The sequence below is a fragment of the Sceloporus undulatus genome, chromosome 6, assembly GCF_019175285.1.
Source record: "Sceloporus undulatus isolate JIND9_A2432 ecotype Alabama chromosome 6, SceUnd_v1.1, whole genome shotgun sequence".
Taxonomy (NCBI): Eukaryota; Metazoa; Chordata; class Lepidosauria; order Squamata; family Phrynosomatidae; genus Sceloporus; species Sceloporus undulatus.
The window spans coordinates 125719756-125740360 of NC_056527.1; the positions used below are offsets into that span (position 1 = coordinate 125719756).

The 20605-nt window shown below is 38.5% G+C and overlaps 1 protein-coding gene across 3 annotated transcripts in view; it reads right to left on the reverse strand.

Moving 5' to 3' along the window:
• Window positions 1-15705: 15705 nt before the first annotated feature.
• Window positions 15706-20605, reverse strand: part of LRRTM4 (leucine rich repeat transmembrane neuronal 4) — a 242142-nt gene continuing 237242 nt past the window's right edge. The window contains exon 3 of one of the 3 annotated variants that reach the window (XM_042477558.1): window positions 15706-16229. In XM_042477558.1, the coding sequence (XP_042333492.1) occupies window positions 16014-16229 (216 nt within the window). In that variant the 3' untranslated portion in view covers window positions 15706-16013. The remainder of the gene's footprint in view (window positions 16230-20605) is intronic. The other 2 variants (XR_006104847.1, XM_042477560.1) reach the window with 2 other exon arrangements.

The window sequence follows — 20605 nt, forward strand, 5'->3', positions numbered from 1 at the left end:
TTTTCAGTGGAACAGATTGAGGAAGGGTCATATTGAGTGACTATCTGTGTAGCAGCTGACAATAAAGATGAAAGAGAGTGAGGAACTAGGGAGAAGAGGGGAGACTTTTAAAAACCTAGTTATTGTTATAGTATAGTATGGTATGGTACAGGGGCAGGCTGTGGAATTATCTGATGTTTCATCAATGAAAATAGGAGCAAGGTTTCAGCATGTTCATCTTCAAGGTAACTCCAAAGGACAGTAATCCATCCTCCCACCCACTCTTCATCATTGCAAATTGTTATAAGTTCTACTCCTTTTGTTCTATATCATGTACTCAGCAAAATCCAGCACATTTGATTTTAATCTTTGCAGATGAGCCAGGATCTTCAGAGTCAAAGCTCCAAAACTTTCTGATTACATTGGTCTTAACTATCTTCAAACTTCCCTATTTCCTCTGAGCTTAGCTGGGATGTGAGCCTTAGCTTCAGGAGGTAAGGCCTGGAGTAACTGGTGACAAGTCTAAAGGATCCCCCATATTCATTTTGGAAAATACTTTTGCTAAGCTTGTAGCATTACCTCGCTTTCCCCATTAGCTTTCTACACAAAGAGACAGTCATCCACTCCCTCTCCTTAGCCATTCTCTTTAGCACAATGAAATCTACTCACCTTGTGGAACAAGGTAATTGACAGCTTTAACAATCCCACTTATTACATAATTGGAAAACAGTCATGCAGTAAACTGTAGATTCCTTGTCTCCTGCTGAGCCTAAGTAGGGGGCCCTGCTAAGTCAATTAGCCCAGTATTTCTGCAGAGTTTGCTATTTCATTTAGCACAAAACACTCCCCAAAGGGCCACTGGATGTCTCTGCTGAGATTAAATCAACAACTGCTATCTGAGGGAGGCAAACATTTCCAAGTGGAAAATGAGCACATAATTCACTAAAACGTGATTCAAGTCCCTCTGTTTGCATTGGGATCGCTAAACATATACAGTGGGTCCTTGGCATCTGCTGTGATTTGGATCCAGGACCCCCCATGGATACCATCATTCATAAATGCACAAATCCCAGTATATACAAAGTCATAGTAAAATGGTGTCCCTTACATAAAATGGTAAAATCAAGGTATGCTTCCGAGAATTTAAAAATATATATTTTCAAGCCATGGATGGTTGAATATGTGGATTCGTATATAAGGAGGGCTGACTATACTTTACCTTGACCCACAAATGCATTTGGATTGATCAGCATCATGCCATCCTCAAATAATACGCACAGTGGGTTCAAGTCCTCTTCTCTATACAATGGAGTAGTAAAATGGTGTCCCTTACATAAAACGGCAAAATAAAGGATTGCTTTTTGGATTTTTAAAAAATATTTTCAAGTTGTTGATAATGGAATCTGTGGAAGCAGTAGAGATATATCATTTCACACACAATGGCCTAAATTTGGTATCCCCTCAGCATAGTGCCTTTTCCCTTCTGCCACCACTACCTATGCTAGCCTAGTTACTCCAGTATACTCCACCAAACGGATCCTATCCCAAATAAGGTGCTTTACAAAGGAGGTTCAGGGAAGAAACGAAAACCAGGTTGCCAGGATTTATCTGGGATCTGGGCAATGTAGCAATCGTATGGGTTAAGAATATACCATCCCCTTGCCCTTTTAAACCCAAATGCACAATCCATAGTAAATGAAAGACTGAGCCCTCAGCCAGCATACCCTCCAAGGTTTCACAGATGAAAACTGGGAAATGTAGGGCCAACAAGTATCAGAGTGTGGTCAAGATGGCAAAAGCTATCAGTAAGAAAGAACACACAAGCTAGGAGAGACTACCGCAGTTTGCTTTTTTCCCTGAACTGAGTGGTAATGACAAAATTCTCCTTGTTGCTGAGTTACTTGAGTACAAACTTCTGCACATTGACATCAATCTGCAGCAACTGAAGTAATCTGAAGACATGGAAGGAAAATGGGAGAAACTGGGTAACTTTAATAGTAAATGAAAAAGAGGGACAACAAAGGATTAATCAGGACTGTCTCTGACAAATCAGAACAGTTGGATGATATGAGCCATAAAGTTTGGGTTTCTTGTTCAGCCACTGAAATGTCTTCTAATTCCTTTAGCCCAAGGAAAAGCAACTATTATAATGCTCTCAAAATATACAGACCTTGTTGATCTTGAGTATACCAAAGAGCAAGGCTTTGAGTCTTGTGAAACCTTCATGCCCTGAAATATCTCTCTTGTGCTCATGATTAATTCAGCCCACAATCAGACCTTTAAACTAAAGTGTGAACACTTTTTCTTTCAAAGAACCTGTTCCTTACAATATGTTTTTCTTTGCCAAGGGATGATTGGAAGCAGGTTCCTCGAGAATCATGATGGCGAACCAATGGCATGTGTGCCAGAGATGGCATGTGATGCCTTACCCCCCGGCATCACATCAATAGTGTTTTATAAGGTAAGCTGCTGTCCCTTACTTTTATATACCCACTGGGATGGATAGACAGTCTAGAGAAGAAGTATATTGAAGGTAAAATGAGAATGAACAGTCATTGTGTGGTGGGATGAAGCCTGCCAAGATGGGTAGAGATTTCCCAAAAGTGATGCTCTGCCCACTTCCATCCAAAGTGTCAGTTTTCTTTGCCAGACTCAGACAGAGGTCACATCAAAATGAGATGTTTTATAGCACACTTTTATTGCATCCTTCTAACTACCGAGACTGATCTCATAGTAATTTGGCATGTCTCAAACTGAGCATCATTACAAATGGTTTCCTCTACATATTAATAAAGTAATGACTGTTTCTCAAAAATTAGCCGAGAACGTATTTCAGCAGGAAAATGTTTCCCCAGCCAGATACCAATCTCCCACCCATTACTTCATTTTGATCCATACAACAAAGTAATATTTTATTATCATTATTTATTTATTTATATAGCACCATCACTGTACATGGTGCTTTCTAAGGGGAAAAAATAGTTCCCTGCCCTCAGGCTTAATATTTAAAGACATGACACATAATGAAAGGAGATGACAGTGGGGGAGGTTTATATGACTTCTATAATATAACCACACTGAGTGAACATGCAAAAGAGTTTGACTTAAGACAGGGGTGATCAATATCCTTGGAGTGTAAGGTTATGTTGAATCCCAGCAAGTCACAAAGAGATATATAAGGGCCACCACCAACTGGGTGCTGGAGCTGTTGTAGCAAGTCCACTTCTACCAGTAGGTATATGCAAGGAGGAATGAACAGTTTAATCAATTTAATCATTTTTCTCCCCATTGCCATATGTCATTGAACATATGTCTTTGAAAATGATGAAATTTTCAAACAGGTCTCACATTACAATGTGTTTGGGGGAGATATCCCTGACCTACCTCCCTATGGCATGGGGGAAATGGGTGGGAAGACAACCAACACTATGGAAGGCCGTAGCCCTTCAGGATTCTCAGCTGTCTTTCCATTTTACTTGTCACTCATGATATCAAAAGGGCGTTGGGGAAGGCAACCAGGGATCTAGAGCTTTTCAAGATCCTTGCCTTGTTTTCTGGGCCTCCTCACCATGCAATATTTGGGTGCAGATCTATTCTTGGACTGCGGGTCAGGACTAAGGAAGATGCTTGCAAAGGAGTCCCCATTTTGGTATTTTGGGGCAATGGAAAAGCCAATTTTTCTTTTTCTTCCTCCCTTAAGCATTCTAATATTTCTTTTTCATTCTTATTTACTAGTACAGAATCCATTCAAATGAATAGTCTACTGCTATTGAATGATTTTCAGTTGCTGAGCCCAAGAAAATTGATGAAGTCTTTCTCTAGGTCAGCCTGTGCTTGACTCTTGACCTGCATGGTTTATTAACATTTAATAAGGAGGAAACAACCAGTTGGGTTCAGGGGTTTGTTATAGTTTCACCATTACAATTTATTTTCAGATTGCATTTTGAGACTGTATGATATTAATCTTTAAACCATCCCGAGAACACTTGTTGTTGGATGCTTTGTAAATATTGCAAATCTGAGAATAAAATCAAAGGCACATAGAGGATTTCTTGAAACCGTTTCTCCTTTGGTTTTCAAAACCAAGTGCAAACTTTTTTGTTGGAATTTAGTGTATTTTAGATAACAGCATTTTAGATTATTTAGTGTCCCGGAGTGGAAGAGCAGCTAATATTTTTAAGAATAACTAAACTAAACATATATAAAATTGTCTGAGGCGGAGATAATGAAGTGTGCGGGTTTTAAAGGTTTCTAGGCCATTTATAACAGATCTTTCACAGTATTTGCAGCCCAAGAAGTCATCAGGTTTAAAAACAACCATAAGCAAAAATAGCTTGCGGGCTGTTCTGAAAATAGTGTACGTACGATTAGATATAACAAACTTACAGAGTATGAATTTACAGTTCAGCAAGCCACTACAGATGCAGGGGAAGAAGTAATGGGTGGAGCACATGTAGCAACTGATGTCAGTTGAAATCATATTAAACATGGGATGTACACAAAAATGTGGAACCTTTGTTCAGGCTACTCAACAAGAACAAATGAAGCATTCAGCTTTCCTGAACCTTGCAGATCAAATAGCTGACAGCATCAGAGAGTTATACCTTCAGCTGCAGGCAGGAGACCCACTGACACATGAAGAAATGTTCCCGTCTTTGGAAAGCAAACCAGCAAAACTTATTTTCCAGGTTGCAAAGAAGAACCTAAACATGTTATTAAAAAGACACACAGAGAGAAAAGAGGTAGATCTATGAAGTTTCACCCTTGAACGAAAAGGTTCAGCGGATGCAACCAACTAGAAATGTCTCTTGCCTGAGCAGTAGTATGAGGATAAATTCTGAAGGGCATATGTTCATCATCATGGACTCCTATGCTTATGTTTTTACAGCCCCTTGGTTCATTTTAGCCAGGAGAGAGACTATTTTTAACAACCAAAATTAAGGGACATTTTAATTGATTTTTCATCCATGCAAAAGAATAAATTGATCAGCACTGTTGGTTGACAGATGCATTAGCAAAAGCTATGTTTTTATATATAGCCAAAGTCTTTATTATGGACTAAAGCATGAACAGAATTAATAAATATACAGTTATATATTATATAATATAATATATATATATATATAATTAAAAGCTAGGCATAACTTTAAATGTATTTAATCATTAGATCATTAATAAAAGTCGCTTTTTTCCTGCTCACCAGACACATTTTCTACCATGAGGTTTACACTTCACAAATGTTAGCAGGTCTGAATAACTGCCCCTAGTAGTCTCTATAGCACTCAGCAGCATCCTTACCAGGTTTTCTGACTTGCTGTCCTTAGCGATGTTTTCTTCTGCACTCCTCTGGACTCCTTCGCTTCACATTTGTAGACTATTTTAACTTTACATTTTTAAAGAAGGAATTGTGAGTTCCCCTGTGCAAAGAGCAGCATAAACAGACTCTTCACTGTTTGTTACTCACAGGTTGTTAGAGATGCAGCATTTCACCACCTTCATTAATTGAGATATCGGCCTTATCAAACAACTCAAAATAAAGTGGTGATTAAAACAGCACTAATAAGTCCTCTGGAGCCTTAGAGACAAAGAAGCTTAAAACTCTGAATTTCATAAACACTAAGTAGGTTGTAAAATACTTGAGTGGACTGAGCCTAAAACAAAACAAAACAAAACCTTTAAAACGGATAACTGAGCTCAAGCCAAACTATTTACATGACACCACCGTGTCCTGAGCGTTGTCTTCCTCAGACCACTGAACCTCTACTTTTGTACGAAATGTGTTTTGGATCAAAAAAAGTCTTGTTTTTCCCCACTAAAAATATCTCGCATGAAAACATTGTATGGAATCCCATGGTTGAGATACGTATAAGCATATAATTTGGGGCTATCTATCTATCTATCTATCTATCTATCTATCTATCTATCTATCTGTTTTGAAAACAGAACAAAGAAGTATTCACCACCTTTTGCTGCCTGGTCACTTCCCCTACATGGACCAGTCACCAGCCATGGGAGTGCCAAGACCTTGAAAGCTTCCTTCGGTGATAGAAAAATCATAGGGCTGTATCTATGTAGAACATTATTCTCTGCACATCCATATGTAGGACCATATGGCCATTTTGTGAGTGTGATAAGCACAGTGTTCAGGTGGCCATCAAGATGCAGAAAGAGGATGTTTCCCCATCCCTTCTGTCAACAGCTGAGGATGGGACAATCCGAAACAGGGCCTATGTCACAATTTCTTGTTGCAGCCTCATTTGCTGGTGGGAGACATCATCTTTCTACACTATGATAGGCAGCTGAACAGACTTCCATTTCTTATTTCAGCTGCTGCCTGGTGAAATAGGTTGTGGGGGGTATAGCGTCAGGCCAGGAGATGTTACTTAGGGACCGTTCAGACAGGCCAAAATAAAGCTGCTTCGGGTCACTTTGGAGGTATGCTGTTTAAATGATGCATGCATCCCAAGAGTCCGTAAGCCACACCAAAGCCATGCTCCAGTCCTAAGGACTGCGGCTTACAGACTCTTAAGACGCATGCATCATTTAAACAGCATACCTCCAAAGTGAAATGAAACAGCTTTATTTTGGCCTGTCTGTACTGGGCCTTAATTGTGCCTACTTAACTACTTAGACTATGTGGGTAAGGTTAAGAGCAGAATATGGGCTGCTATGTCCTCTTTTTCCATGACATGTTCTACATTTCAACTTTCTGTCCAGGTGAAATTTCAAAATATCCTCCATTCTAAGCATGACTAAGAAGCATAAATTAGCATGTATATTAGTGTTTTTAGCTTTCATTTGGTGATGCCCTATATCTTTCTTCAATGTCCTCCATTTTGTGGTGCCTTGTCCTTGTTTGTGGTTAGGACATTCGGTCACCCTGGTGTTACCTGACTCCAATTCGGGCATGACAGCCAGCCAGAGATGGGTTTAAAACAGCAATAAGAATAGATTTATTAAACACAGAATAAATATAACATGAACACTAATATGCTCTTCTCTCTGTGTGTGTAGAAGATGATACAGAACTGTAACAAGTGTTTAGGTATCCAAAGAAAAAGAGAAAGCAAAGTTACCAAGCAAATGCAAGCACAGCAAATGGAAGAGTTCTAGGCACGAACGGTTTTCAACATTGCACTTTCTGCAAAGCTACAAATTTGGGGACCATAAGAAAATGTCATCCCGAAATCCCAAATCTGCTTGCACAGGGTAAGACGATGTGCACTTTATTGCATTTATATACCTTCAAATGAGTTTCAGTGCAGTTTTGCCACTTGATTCTGTAAGAAAAGTAAATAAAATAAGATTGAATAGAACAACCAGGAGATAATGAAATCTACTTATCTGTCAGAGCTGAGCGTACCGCATGCTCCATCAGTGTGTAGATTTGTGACAATGCTGAAGGTTGTCTGTGGAGCCTTAAGATGAACACTAGAGATAATTTGACATTTGCAATATCAAATAATAATATACCATTTCCCTGACATAATGGACCACTAGTTATTCCATTTTTTTTATTTTGCATTAGATTTTAAATTAAACATGGAATTGAGGCTTTATACAATATATGTCAGAAATGAATCATAATAAAAAATTAATGAATTTGGCTAGCTCTTCAGGCTGCCATCCCCATGTCCAACCAAACTGATGCAACTCATCAGTTCCACATACATTAAGCTAAAATAGGATTCTGGTCTGAATGAATAATTTTAAAGCATCTATAGGAACATCATTGTTCCATTTTCATAACTTCCATTGTTTCTCAGAGATACCTATAAGTATTATTATTATTATTATTATTATTATTATTATTTAATTTTCTTATCTCCTGCCTTTCTCCTACTATAGGGACTCAAGGCAGTGAACAACAAGTATAAACACAATACAACAATATTAAAATATATAAATATAAATTTTAAGGCAATATATGTTTACCCCTTTTGTATCTGTGGCTCCATCTGCACTGCAGAAACAATGCAGTTTTACACCACTTTAACTGCCATGGTGCCATACTATGGAATCCGGGGTTTTGTAGTTCATTGTGGCACCAGTGATTTCTGGCAAGTCTGTAACCCCACTTCGATCCTTTGGGAGAGGCAGGGAAACACAAATATATTATTATTATTATTATTATTATTATTATTATTATTATTATGGCAGCTAAATATCCCATGAAACTACAAATCCCACAGTTCCATAGCATTGACCTGCGGTATCAAACACCATTATTTCCGCAGTACAGATGCAGCCGGTGTCTTTATATTTCCATCCCTTTGTTTTTACAACTGCTCATTTTTTAAAAAGGAACATGATTTTCATTTAATCATTTTATGATTGCAGCACCTTTTCAGACAGATCAGTGCCTTGCAAATGGTGAAAATAACACATATGAACTATCCCATTTGGATAGATAATGTTACTTCTTAAAGTTAAAAATGTAACACTAAATAAATCCATCACACTGTAAAAAAAAGGCGGAGGGTCTTATTTTGCTATTGTGTCTGCTCTATTTTTGTAGTGCTTCCTGAAGCATAATTCCTGTTGCTGTGTTTCCTTGTCTTTCAGAGCAAAAACATCAGCTGTGTTCCCTTTGACAGCATTTCATGCTCTGCATCTTATAACTAACATCAATGAGGACAATTTAGGATGGTAGTTAGGGTTGGACAAATCTGCATGTTTCATTATCTCACTTTCTCAGGAGTTTTACTTTTTCACTTCTTTTTAACCAAAAAAAAGTCAAGGTTTCAGAATTTGGATAACAACTTCGAAAGTGAATTGGAATGAAGTTCTCCCTTTTTGCACCAATAACTTTCAATAAATATAGTTAATCCTGGAATAGTTAAAGATTTCTTATACCTTCTCTCAGTCATTAGTCCAAGTGGAGACTGCAGTCGAAAACTCAGAAGATGACTTGGAAAGGCAGCTATGAAGGAACTAGAGAAGGTCCTCAAGTGTAAAGACATCTCATTAAATCCCAAAGTCAGAATCATCCGATTTCTATGCAGGGGAATGAAAGCTTGACAGTGAAGAAAGATGACAGGAAGAAAGATGAAAAGATCATCTCATTTGAAATGTAGTTCTTGAGAGTTCAACAGATACCACTGACTGCTAAAAAGACAAATGAATGCGTCTCAGAGAAATCAAACCTGAACTCTCCCTAGAAGCCAAGATGACTACACTGAGGCTGTCATACTATGGACCTATCTTATTATATGACTCATTGGAAAAGACAAATATGCTTGGAAAAGTGGAAGGCATTAGGAAAACAGTACAGGGAGGCAGTAAGGGTGGACTGACACAACTAAGAAAGCCACAGCCCTGAGTTTGGAAGACCTGAACAGAGCAATTGCTAACTGGGGATCTTGGAGGTCTTTCAGGCATAGAGCCACCATAAATCAAGCTTGATTTCTAGCTTCTTTACTTCTTGCAGTTTCTGCCAAAAGAATAAAACTGTTCTCATTTTATCTGATGCTTTGTTTTTTCATCCATAGGATGGGGTGAGGTGGGGCAAACAAATGTTTCCATAAATACATATTCATCAGAACACTACAGACAATGGAGCTGACGCTATATCTGCCAACATGTTCCAAGAGAAATATTGTTCCTGTCTCTGCAGCCAGTGATTTGAAGACAGAAATCCCAGCCTCACCTTCCCAAGTGCACAGAAATCTCTGACATCATTAATTTAAAATACACAGCCAGATTGACCTATCCACCCAACTGCTAGTATCAGGTTCATCATTCTCATGCTTGGGTGTCTGATGGGATGTTATAGATGTGCAACATATAAAGAAAACACAAGCTTATTAGACCTTAAGCCCTTTTTGTTGTCCCCAGTGTTCAGGGTCATTTCTCAGGCTGTGACATCTGACATGACTTGGATGTTTCATCCTACCCTCTCAGTTGCCACATTATTTGGTGGATATTGCCAGGAGGAAACAAAATTTCACCTATCGATCATAGGCTCAGACAGCACTATCTCCACTTTACACAATTGCTTCTTGAAACAAGACAGTTAGGATAGACATGGGCTTCTTCGCTCTATGAAAAATGCAACAAATCAAAGGCTTCACCTATGAACATCTGTGTCTCATAGGTCACAACATCGGTGTTCCATCAACAGAGCAGGATAAGCTGTTCGAATCAGATCCGATCGCTGTGAGATAACTCCGGAAAGGCATCATCTAATATTAATTTCCTTTTCAACATTTGAAATTGCCAAAGACTGTTTCTTGAGAGTTTTACCTTCTGTTGATATAGATTAGCATTTTCCATGGCAGGGCCTTCTCAGTAGTCAACCCAATAGTATGAATTTATTATTTAGGAGAATTTATAAACAGTTTAGATCTAAATGTTCCAAAAAGATGTAAAATATTAGAACATACAATATAAATAATACAGAAAATAGAAAATATTTACCTTATTTATATGCACAATGTTAAATTTAATATATTATTTGTTGCATTGTCTGTATGTGTGGACTTAAATTGTGACTGTATTTCCAATATTTAATAATAGCTACCCACCGTAGAACCCAGAAAGAAGGATATTGGCACAGTCAAGCATTATATTGTCCTAAGGTCACTTGCAGGTTCAGATCTCTGGCTGCCTAGACCTACTGAGAAATAAAAGTCAGAAATATTAATGGAAAACATACATAATCTGTATCGTATTTCAAAGCCTTAGGATGGGGACCTGTAAATCATCCAGCAAGCACTTGTGGATAAACTGTAAACTAATTAATATCAGCACTATTGATGCAGAGGAAATATTTACTAAGGGATTTATATGTAGCCCTGCCACTGTAGAGGCCTACTTTATAAATCATTTAAAAAATGTTTGTGTGTCCCATAAAGGCTTTATAAATGTTTGCAGACAATTTATCTCACATATAATGCTATCAACACACCACAAAGTTATTTGTAAATGTCGCCATATATAAATAACGGTAACTAGCATGGCTAATAAATACCCAGGCGGTTTCATGTAACTGCACCTCAGAAAGTGACTCTTCTTCTGCATTTTGAAGTTTAGATCTGCCCAGTGAGATCCCACAGAAGATCTGCCAATGAGAATCACCACATCCCAGATGTCATAATGTTGTTGCACTAGCTGGGAAGCTGATCAGGTTACAGACAGAACAGTTTTGGGATACTTTTCCAGGATATATCATCAGTATTATACTTATACTGGTGGTGACTGTACTTAAGATAGTTTCCCTTTAGTGATGAAAAAAGCTTCACTAGTAAAGGGGTGGAACTTCTAGAGGTTATTCCCAATAATGATGCAGTGTTTGCCACTGTTAGTCAATTAGCAAAACCCAGAAAGTGTAGAGCATTGATCCCCAAACTCTGGCCTACCAATGTTTTGGACTTCAGCTCCGAGAATCCCACATCATTGGCCCAGATGGCTGAGGCTTCTGGGAGCTGAAGTCCATAATACCTTGGGCACCCAAGCTTGGGAATCACTTGTGTAGAGGATGGATTAGTGAGTGGTGAAGCTTATTGTTGTTGTGCCATTGAGAAACGTTGGCACTTGTGAAACCGTCTGGATCAGGAATGGAGACATTTGGCAATTCTAGGGACCAATTTTTTGCCCCAAGGCCACTTTTGGGGATCAAAATGACAAAGGTCCAAAGTGGAAGAGAGGGGAATGAACAGAAAAGGTAGATGTCCACTGCTGAAAAACTACTGGTCTCACGGAGAAAAACGGATTGCAAAAATAGCCTTGGAGGACCCAGGACCATGTTGCCCATTTACTTTATATGCTATGGGTTATCAACATATATACTACCAGCGATCTTATAAAAAGGAAGAAGAAAGGGAAGAATTTAGCAGCACCTTTAAGACTAAACTGGTTTTTTTTTAGCATGAGGTTTCATGGATACAAATCTAGTCCTTCAGATGCAGCCAGAGTGATATCCAGACCTCAGGATATAAAATATATTTTATACAGTTGTGGGAGTAGGAATGGAATGGAACAGGATCCAGAAAGATGCAAATCATGACCATTTGCATTGAATTAATTCATTTGCCAGTTTATAAATTAGGAGGGGACACACTGGAGAAAGCCCTGCAGTATCATTAACTCTGTTCAGCTGAAGTCTTAGAAGATTTTCAGACCAGTGCTTAGTCCACTAAAACGTTTAGGAAGTGTATGTATCTGAAAGCCTGATGTATTTTCTAAACGTCAGAGAATCATTGGCTCACCTCCAGCATCCCTGAATTGTTTGGGGAACAGCAATTTCCTATGAATGAAAACTTTGCATTCATAGGGATTGCGACTGCTGCTCCCTGAATGATTCAGGGATGCTGGAGGCAAGCCAATGATCCTTTGACGTTTAGGAAGTGCATCAGGCTTTCAGACACACACACTTCCTAAACGTTTTAGCGGTGTTTTACCAGCGCTTACCAGTAAGCACTGGTCTGAAAATCTTCTTAAGACAGAATTGTTTGGGAATCAGCCTCTCTGGCTGGATCATTGATGGCAGTTGGACCTGCAGCCATTTTTATAAGAGTCTGTGGCCTTCCTTATCTATTTCATTCATGTATACAGTATTCCATCCCCCCCCCCCCCCAGTATTAGATCCAAGGTGGCATTCTTGGGACATGAGGTCCAAAGCAAATATTTTGCTTGTATAAGTCCATTTATGTGCCTCTGCTTCATAATTAATTTATTAAAATTGCACTGTTTATTAATCTCTTAGACTGCAGTCATTTCATTACCTGCATTTGTTTTCTTTGTATTCTTGCCAGTTGTGTAGTATTAACCTTTGAAGGACAGTCTCCGATCATTAATTCCTCGTATCCATGAAACTTAAAAATGCAAGCAGCAGTGTCGATCCATACTGACAAACCAGTTCTAGGATTGTTCATATCAAAGTTGGTCTTTTATGAAGCTGATGGCTCTTACTTGCTTGTTATAAAGCAAGATACTCCAAAACACTCTGCAGAATAATGGGTAACTCATAATAGCATGTTGTTGTTTGGAATTTCTTCTCCCCGTTGTGGAGTATTGCAGTCAAACTCAATGGGAACTGGAAAGCCTGATGGGTAAGGCACAGGATGCCAGTGTTCCTCCTAATCAAAAATGAGGAAGGTAGCCATTTAAAATGGCTCCAAACCACCCTGTTCCTTTACAAATCATTGCTGTTATCACTACCATGACAATAATGAGATTGTGCAATGTACAGGTGGTTCCAGTGGTATTATCTGTTGGATCACCATCCTGATGCTCCAACCAACGTACCAGTTAACCAACTAACCAACCAAGAGAGTATCAGAGAAAAACTCCAAGGGTGGCATCACCAGCTGAATCAAAGAGGGAAATGCGGAGGATAGTTTTTGGATAAAGAACAAACCATGTAATGCTACATTCAGTAGCTCTTTCACACTGTAGCCCATTTAATAACTTAATAATTCAGGGAAATTACCCATTTAAGGCAGCTATTTCCATTTTTAAAAAGTTAAAATTATTTTAATGACACGTATTTAGTTGAAATAATTTAAATTTGCCCTTTTTGTTGGAAGAATGTTTAAAAAAATGTCAGGTCATAAACATGAGATTTCTCTCGTTGGCTGAAGACAGAAATGAAGCAAGAGGCTGTTTTTCACAAAACAATTGCAAGGAAGAACAACTGCATATGCTGCCCTATATCTTGGCTTATCCAAATACTAGAGAATTTGGTGTGTGTGTGTGTGTGTATATATATATATATATATATAAAGCTAGAATGTGGGTCATTTAATAGTGCAGACAGGAACTGGGTAGCATGTGTAACAAATGGAAATTATACTTTTTAAAAAGTGTAACATGTAATAGCTACTGATCATATCCAATCAATGATAGGGGTGAGCTATATCTGGAATCTATCTGGATGCTATTTCACATCTAGGGAAGGGCTATCTTGATCTAGGCCAGCAAGTAAGGTATGTGAGAAGAGATCTTTGTTATGTCAACACATAAACAATTTGTTGGTTATTCTCAATATACAAATAATTAATGTGGGTGAACTATCTATTTGATTTTAATTTCTCCTCTGATTCAAAGTTGACTTTCTTTTGGAGGGATGGATAACCCAACCATTTCTGAGTCTGCTGCAGTTGTCAATGCATGGTTTTGCAATTCTGTAACTTTCAGTGATTTCAATAGGGAAATAATTCAGTGGCATCTTTACTGAGTCGGGTGTTGTTTCCATTTTTATCCCGTCAAAGTGGGCTTACTTTCCATTTAATGGGTCTAGTTCAGTGGTTCCCAACCTGTGGGTCGGGACCCCTTTGGGGGGTCGAAGGACCCTATCATGGGGGTCACCTAAGACCATTGGAAAACACCTATTTAATTACAGTTATGAAGTAGCAATGAAAATAATTTCATGGTTGGGGGTAACCACAACATAAGGAACTGTATTAAAGGGTCGTGACATTAGGAAGGTTGGGAACCACTGGTCTAGTTTAACCTGTATTTGGCTACTAAATCAAACCATAAAGCCTATTACTCTAGTTTGAATAACCAGCATCACATCCTTTGCCAGGTCATGGAGAACTTATGTTTTATGTTGATCGTATCATTAAGTAAAACGAATGCTCAGTATTTTTTATTGAAAATAGACAAGGAACAGGATCCAACCAAAGTTCAAAATGTGGGCATGTCTTAGATTTCAATGCCAAGAGTTAAGCACGTGCTTAACGTAATTCCATTTCCAAATGTTTAATAATACTTGGGTTATATCCACGTGGTCTTAAAACGTTGCCATGTCTTTAATGTGTAGAAACCTCCATGTCAGCCTGAGAGTAGTTGATTGTAGTGGTTGCTCTATAAAACAGCTGAGAAAAACATTCAATCTTTAGTTGAACTACAGCATCCCAGTCACAAAATAATATATTTATTTCTCCCCAAACCATTGTTGTCCTTTGAGAGATAAAAACTACACAAATGCTGATCGGAATAATTGATTAAAAACCAATAAACCAAACAATGACACACCCTTCTGTGTTTTGCTTTTTAAAAAATCACATAAGCTGTCAAAGTTCATCAAGATGCTCTTTTTCAGCCCATCCTAACCATTTTCAACATCTTTGGGCATATAATGGAAATTTGGATATGCCAAATCCTCCTCCATTTTGCACTGCTGTGCCGTTCAAGTGGGAACTCTTACATAATCAATAACTGCTCCGTTCTTTATTTAAAACAGACCCATACATTATTCGGATGTCAATAATGATGCAAAACGAAGATACGGAAAAGAAATAGAATGTTATCTCCACTTCAATAATGAATGACTTGTGTTTCAAATGTACATGCATCCCAAAATTTTGCCTGGTTTTGCCCCTTGGTTCGTTTGTAGGAATTGCCAATGCCAATTTAATTCAACATAATAAGCCTTTAAAAACTGTTTTTAGTATCTGAAATTAAAATATTGATCTTCGCCTGAAAAAAAAGTTTTTAAACAAAAGCACTAAATAATTTGGTGTGATATGTTTCCCAATAAGGAAAATGAAACTTTAAAGGAACCTTTGAGAGTAATAAACACATGATAACAAAATGATATAGCATATTTTCATTCTTTGTTTGGACGTCCCACCATTCCCATGTACACACTCCTTTAAATTGGTATCTGTGGTTGTTCTCCTTCAAAGGAACTGTGCAATGTAGAAAAATCAAATATACAAACAGAACGTTTAATCCATCCCTTTATGTTACTAGAGTGAAATCTAATGTCTGTGGGGTTTTGTTTTTATATAAGAACTCAAGAATCTTTCTGATATTTACACCAAGAAGTTTGTTCAACAGTTTAAAGCCAAAGAACATCCTGAAGTTCTCCAGTTCATATGACAAGGTCATTCGATTGTTTGAGGACCATGGTAGAAATTCAGTTTGTAACTGTCTCCTTTCCTGTTGTCGAAGCTGAAATACTGGTAACTGGAATGGTTACTCTTTTTGTTCCTCGTTCCTCTTGAATCAAAGGTTCCCCTTCCCTTCCCGAAAAAAAGAACCCTCCCACACAATCCTTTTCATTTCTCTGCAAAGACATTCCATCAGTTTGGTATTCTCTCAATATATATAGCTGGAGCCGCTGAACGTGTGATTGTAGCAATGAAGTCTCGACTCCGCTCCAAGTTGGCGGTTTCAGCCTGATCCCGGGAGATAGTGTCATATCCCTTATTTACATGGAGGGGTTTGTGGGCCTGGCAGTATCCGATTACTGGTTGGTCATAGCCGTAATAGGGCAGGGTTTTCATATGGTGAGGGACCTAGAGGAGAGAGAGAGAGAGAGAAAGAAAGAAAGAAAGAAAGAAAGAAAGAAAGAGGAGCAACAAGTTAGCATCACTGCAGAAGAGTATTATCCTTTTAACTAGAAAAAGACAGTCTGCAATATGGGAAAAACAAAATACTGAGTCAATGCTCAAATAGGAAAACTACTTTGGGACCCTTGAATTTTGTAATGGCCCCCTTCGTTGTTACAAATACAACAGGGAACAATTTGATTAAAATCCAGGTCTCCTCAATGACATTCAGCACTCCTGTACCTTTCTTATAGCTTGAGCATTGGCTGACCCAGCACAAGCCGAGAAACACAATCCTGAGTGCATACTACCACAGATGTCAACTATACCACAGATAGCTCTTTACTATACTATAAAACCCAGCAATCCTTGGTGTCCTTTTTTTATTTAGGAGATTAAGATTGCCCCCTTTTAAAAGAACCCAGTAACAATGTACAGGACATTAATTAGATGGGCCCCAGTAGACACCATTGTTTTGTTTCTTGCCTCCAAACAGGAGTTTAAAAGTTCTGAATCTGAACATTAACTCTAAATGGCTCTGAAATGCCATTGCCCTGTTAAACATACCTTTAGTACTTTTCCCAACTGTCCTCTTGGCTCCATTCTGAGAAGTTTTTTTCTTTCTCTGATCCACCTTGCTCTTTAGCAGCAAGAAAGAAAAACTAGCTCAAAATGGGGGTGGAAAATAAGGGCTACCTAACATACAGAATGTCAGGCAAAGAAACAGTGATTGCCACATGGTTCAGTTCAATTGTTCAGCAAATGTCCTAATATCATGAAGCTACTAGAAGATAACCATTTGAAATCGTCTTATGTTCAGCAGTTATGGAAAGAGCTGCAATGGTAGATGGATAGCTCTATCCAAGGCTATTAAACTCTATTTAGTTCTATCCAAGCAATTTAAATGGTTGTATTGTAGTTTAAAACAACCACTGTACAGTAGAACTTGGGCTCATCCACCCTACACAATTATAGTGCTATTATTCCACTTTTAAGTGCCATCATTCCATGCTATAGGATCCTGGGACTGGAAGTCAAGGGAGAAGCATTTACAATTCTCTAGACTACAGTATGTCTCCAAACTACAAAGCACAGGATTCCATAGGATAGAACCATGGTGATTCAAGTGGAATAATAGTGCTCTAACTGTATAGTGTAAATTAGCCTCAGCTACCTGTTTGGTGATGGATGACTCTGCCAACTTGGTTTCTCCCATTTTTCCATTCTTAGGACTCGAACAGAGAGGCCAAAATAAAGCTGCTTCAGGTCACTTTGGGGGTATGCTGTTTAAATGATGCATGTGTCCTAAGAGGCTGGATGCCACACCAAAGCTATGCTCCAGTCCAGTTTCTGGTCTCTTAAGATGTGTCTGTCATTTAAACAGCATACCTCCAAAATGACCCAAAGCAGCTTTATTTTAGCCTGTCTGTTCAGGCCCTTAGAAGAGTATTCATCCTGTTTCAGTTTACTTTTTTTTAACAACACACAAAACATTGTGCATTTTTGTGTACATTTCTAACTGTTACACATTTTTTTCCTAATGAAAAGGTAGATGGATACATAGATCGAACAGATATGAAGCAACCAAGTCAATTTGCCACTAAATGGTTGTATGATGCCAAGTGCATTATACTGCAGAAAGTAGCAAATAGGCAAATGCAATTGCAAACCTATGTACCTTTGCTTGGGAAGAAATCCATTTGGACTCAGTGTAACTTCTGAATAGGTTTGCATAAGAGTCTGTTTTGAATCAGGCATGAATCCTATTGATTAGTTCCAACAAGGAATCATGCTATGCTGCCCAACTGCTTAGGCCCTTGATCTTTATCCTTCTAGCTACTATACAACACTTGGAAAATTGATTCATCAGCTTAGGAGTTTGATTCAAATGTAGTCCACCACATTGTGGAAATAGACTGCATGCTCAGATGTTCCTTGAAGTATTCATTATACACAATAAGAGACACTCTAGCAACTACTACTTGTATTTATAGGAAATGCTCTAGATTTGAAATTTCAAGCATTGTAACTTGTCCTCCTTGAGTTTATAACCTGCCCCTATGAAGATATCATTACAGGAAAATATGCTGCAATATTGTTTTATGTGAACATAACACCAAACTTCAACTGGTTGCAGTAGGACAGCCTTACAAAGATTTGTCCCATGTAGCTCTTGGAAAGCAGAGCACATAACATCTGTCAAGGAAGAATTGTGACAACGAGGGAGAAAGTAAAGTTGTTTTTCTGTGCAGTGATCATAAAGAAGGCTACCTGTTCCATCCATTACTCACAATAAATATGCACAGTATTTAATATGAACATTTGATAATGTTCCTGCCACAATGACAAATGGAGGCATTGGAGAATGAGTGAAATAAGTCTTTGTCTTGTATTAAATATTGGCTTTTCATTAGATCTGCTCAAAATTTATGGCATGCAGGAGAGCTACTCAGAAATGAATGGCTTCCTTAAAGAGTTTTAAATGCTCTTTTAAAAGTTGTACAGGAGTTCTGTATGTGGAAAGCAAAAATAAAAAATGATTTCTTAAAGCCACAAGCCCAAGCCACCAAGATATAATTCTTCTCCCTTATGGTCTTTTTGGCTATAATTCAGATTTCTCCAAATTATACAAGAATGAGAACGAATTCAAGGAGAAGTTGATGCTCTTTTCTAAGTAAAATGGATTTTTCTAATGTTGCACTTTCCCAAACAATAAGGATACACCAACACTACAGAAACAATGCACTTTGACACCATTTTAACTGCCATGGGTTAATGCTATGGAATTCCAGGATTTGTAGTTTTGTGAAATATTTAGCCTTCTCTGTCAGAGAGCTCTGGTGCCACAACAAACTACAAATTCCCGGAGTCCATAGCACTGAGCCATGGCATGTAAAACAGTGTCAAATGGCATTATTCCTGTAGTGCCTTATTCCCATACTACCTAGATCAGTGGTTTTCAAAACTGTCCCAAGAAAACTAGGCTTCAACCATCAATGTCAAAGTCCCAGCCATCAAGGCCAGCTGTAAAGGTTTGCTGGAACTGTATTTCAACAGCTTAAGATGATGTCAAACTGCATCCATGCCTCCAAGCCCCCCCACAGTCACACATTTTCTCCCAAACAGTTATGTCATCCAAGGATGCTTTTGCAATAAAAATGTGGAAACATATGCTTCTCTAGAGACCCTGAGCACTCAATGTTTCGTACCCACTTAGCAGCTGCTTCCATGCCATTTTGGAGATGGCACCATCTTGTTGACTATTCAATCTAGTCATAGATGATATGTCCAGTGATGGTGAACCTTTTTGAGGCCGAGTGCCCAAACTGCAACCCAAAACCCACTTATTTATTGCAAAGTGCCATGTCCCTCTGGTTTTCTAGTAACAAACTCTGGCAAACTCTGTGCTGGGATGATGGCACATGTGCCCATAGAGAGGGCTCTGAGTGCCACCTCTGGCACGCATGCCATAGGTTCTCCATCACTGCACTGCTTCCATATGCTGATTTAGAATCATAGAATCATAGGGTTAGAAGATGCCTCAAGAATCATCCAGTCCAAGCCCCTTCCATGCAGGAATACATGACTGAAGGAACTCCAATAGATGGCCCTCCAGCCTCTGTTTAAAAGCCTCCAAAGAAGAAGACTCTCATTTTGGCTTGTGAATATATTATCATTTTTGATCTCCCCAGGGCTTTAGCCCTGCCCTTCTTGAAACAATGAGATGTTCTTAAACCATCTGAAATAAAGCTTTGGGATAACCATTCACCAAGCCTGGTATAGAATAAGTATTAATAAATTACAGGTCATCTCTGCATAGATGTGTGAAGTAGTAGGTAACTTTGTGAATTTTGGGATCTGAGATGGGACAAGAATTAAACAATAGACAAATACACCTCAGTGTTATTTTTGAACAAATGCATCCAGATCATTTGGCTTGGAAAACAATCCCCATACACTGCCATTATAGTTTGCTTGCTGTGATGAATCTTAACTTAGTGCGAATAGGACTAGGCAGAAAATACCCTACAGGGGAAAGCAGACCTGCCCAGTGAATTGCATGTGGAAAGCACAAAGAACTCTTGCAGGGAAAATGTCTGCAGCTCACGTCAACAAGAGACTGCATGCTTGACCGAACTCTAAACCAGTCAGCCATGATCTGAACAGTCTCAAACTACTTGAATATTCTTCAAACTTCCTCTCTTAGTGAGAGAAATAGAGAAAGAGACAGAAGTCTTCTGTTTCAAACAGGATTCATTTTCTTTCTGTCTGTTTACCCCGAAATCAAGAAGTAAGGTGATGTTTTATTAAATGAAGTCCACAGATTTATTAAATTAACAATC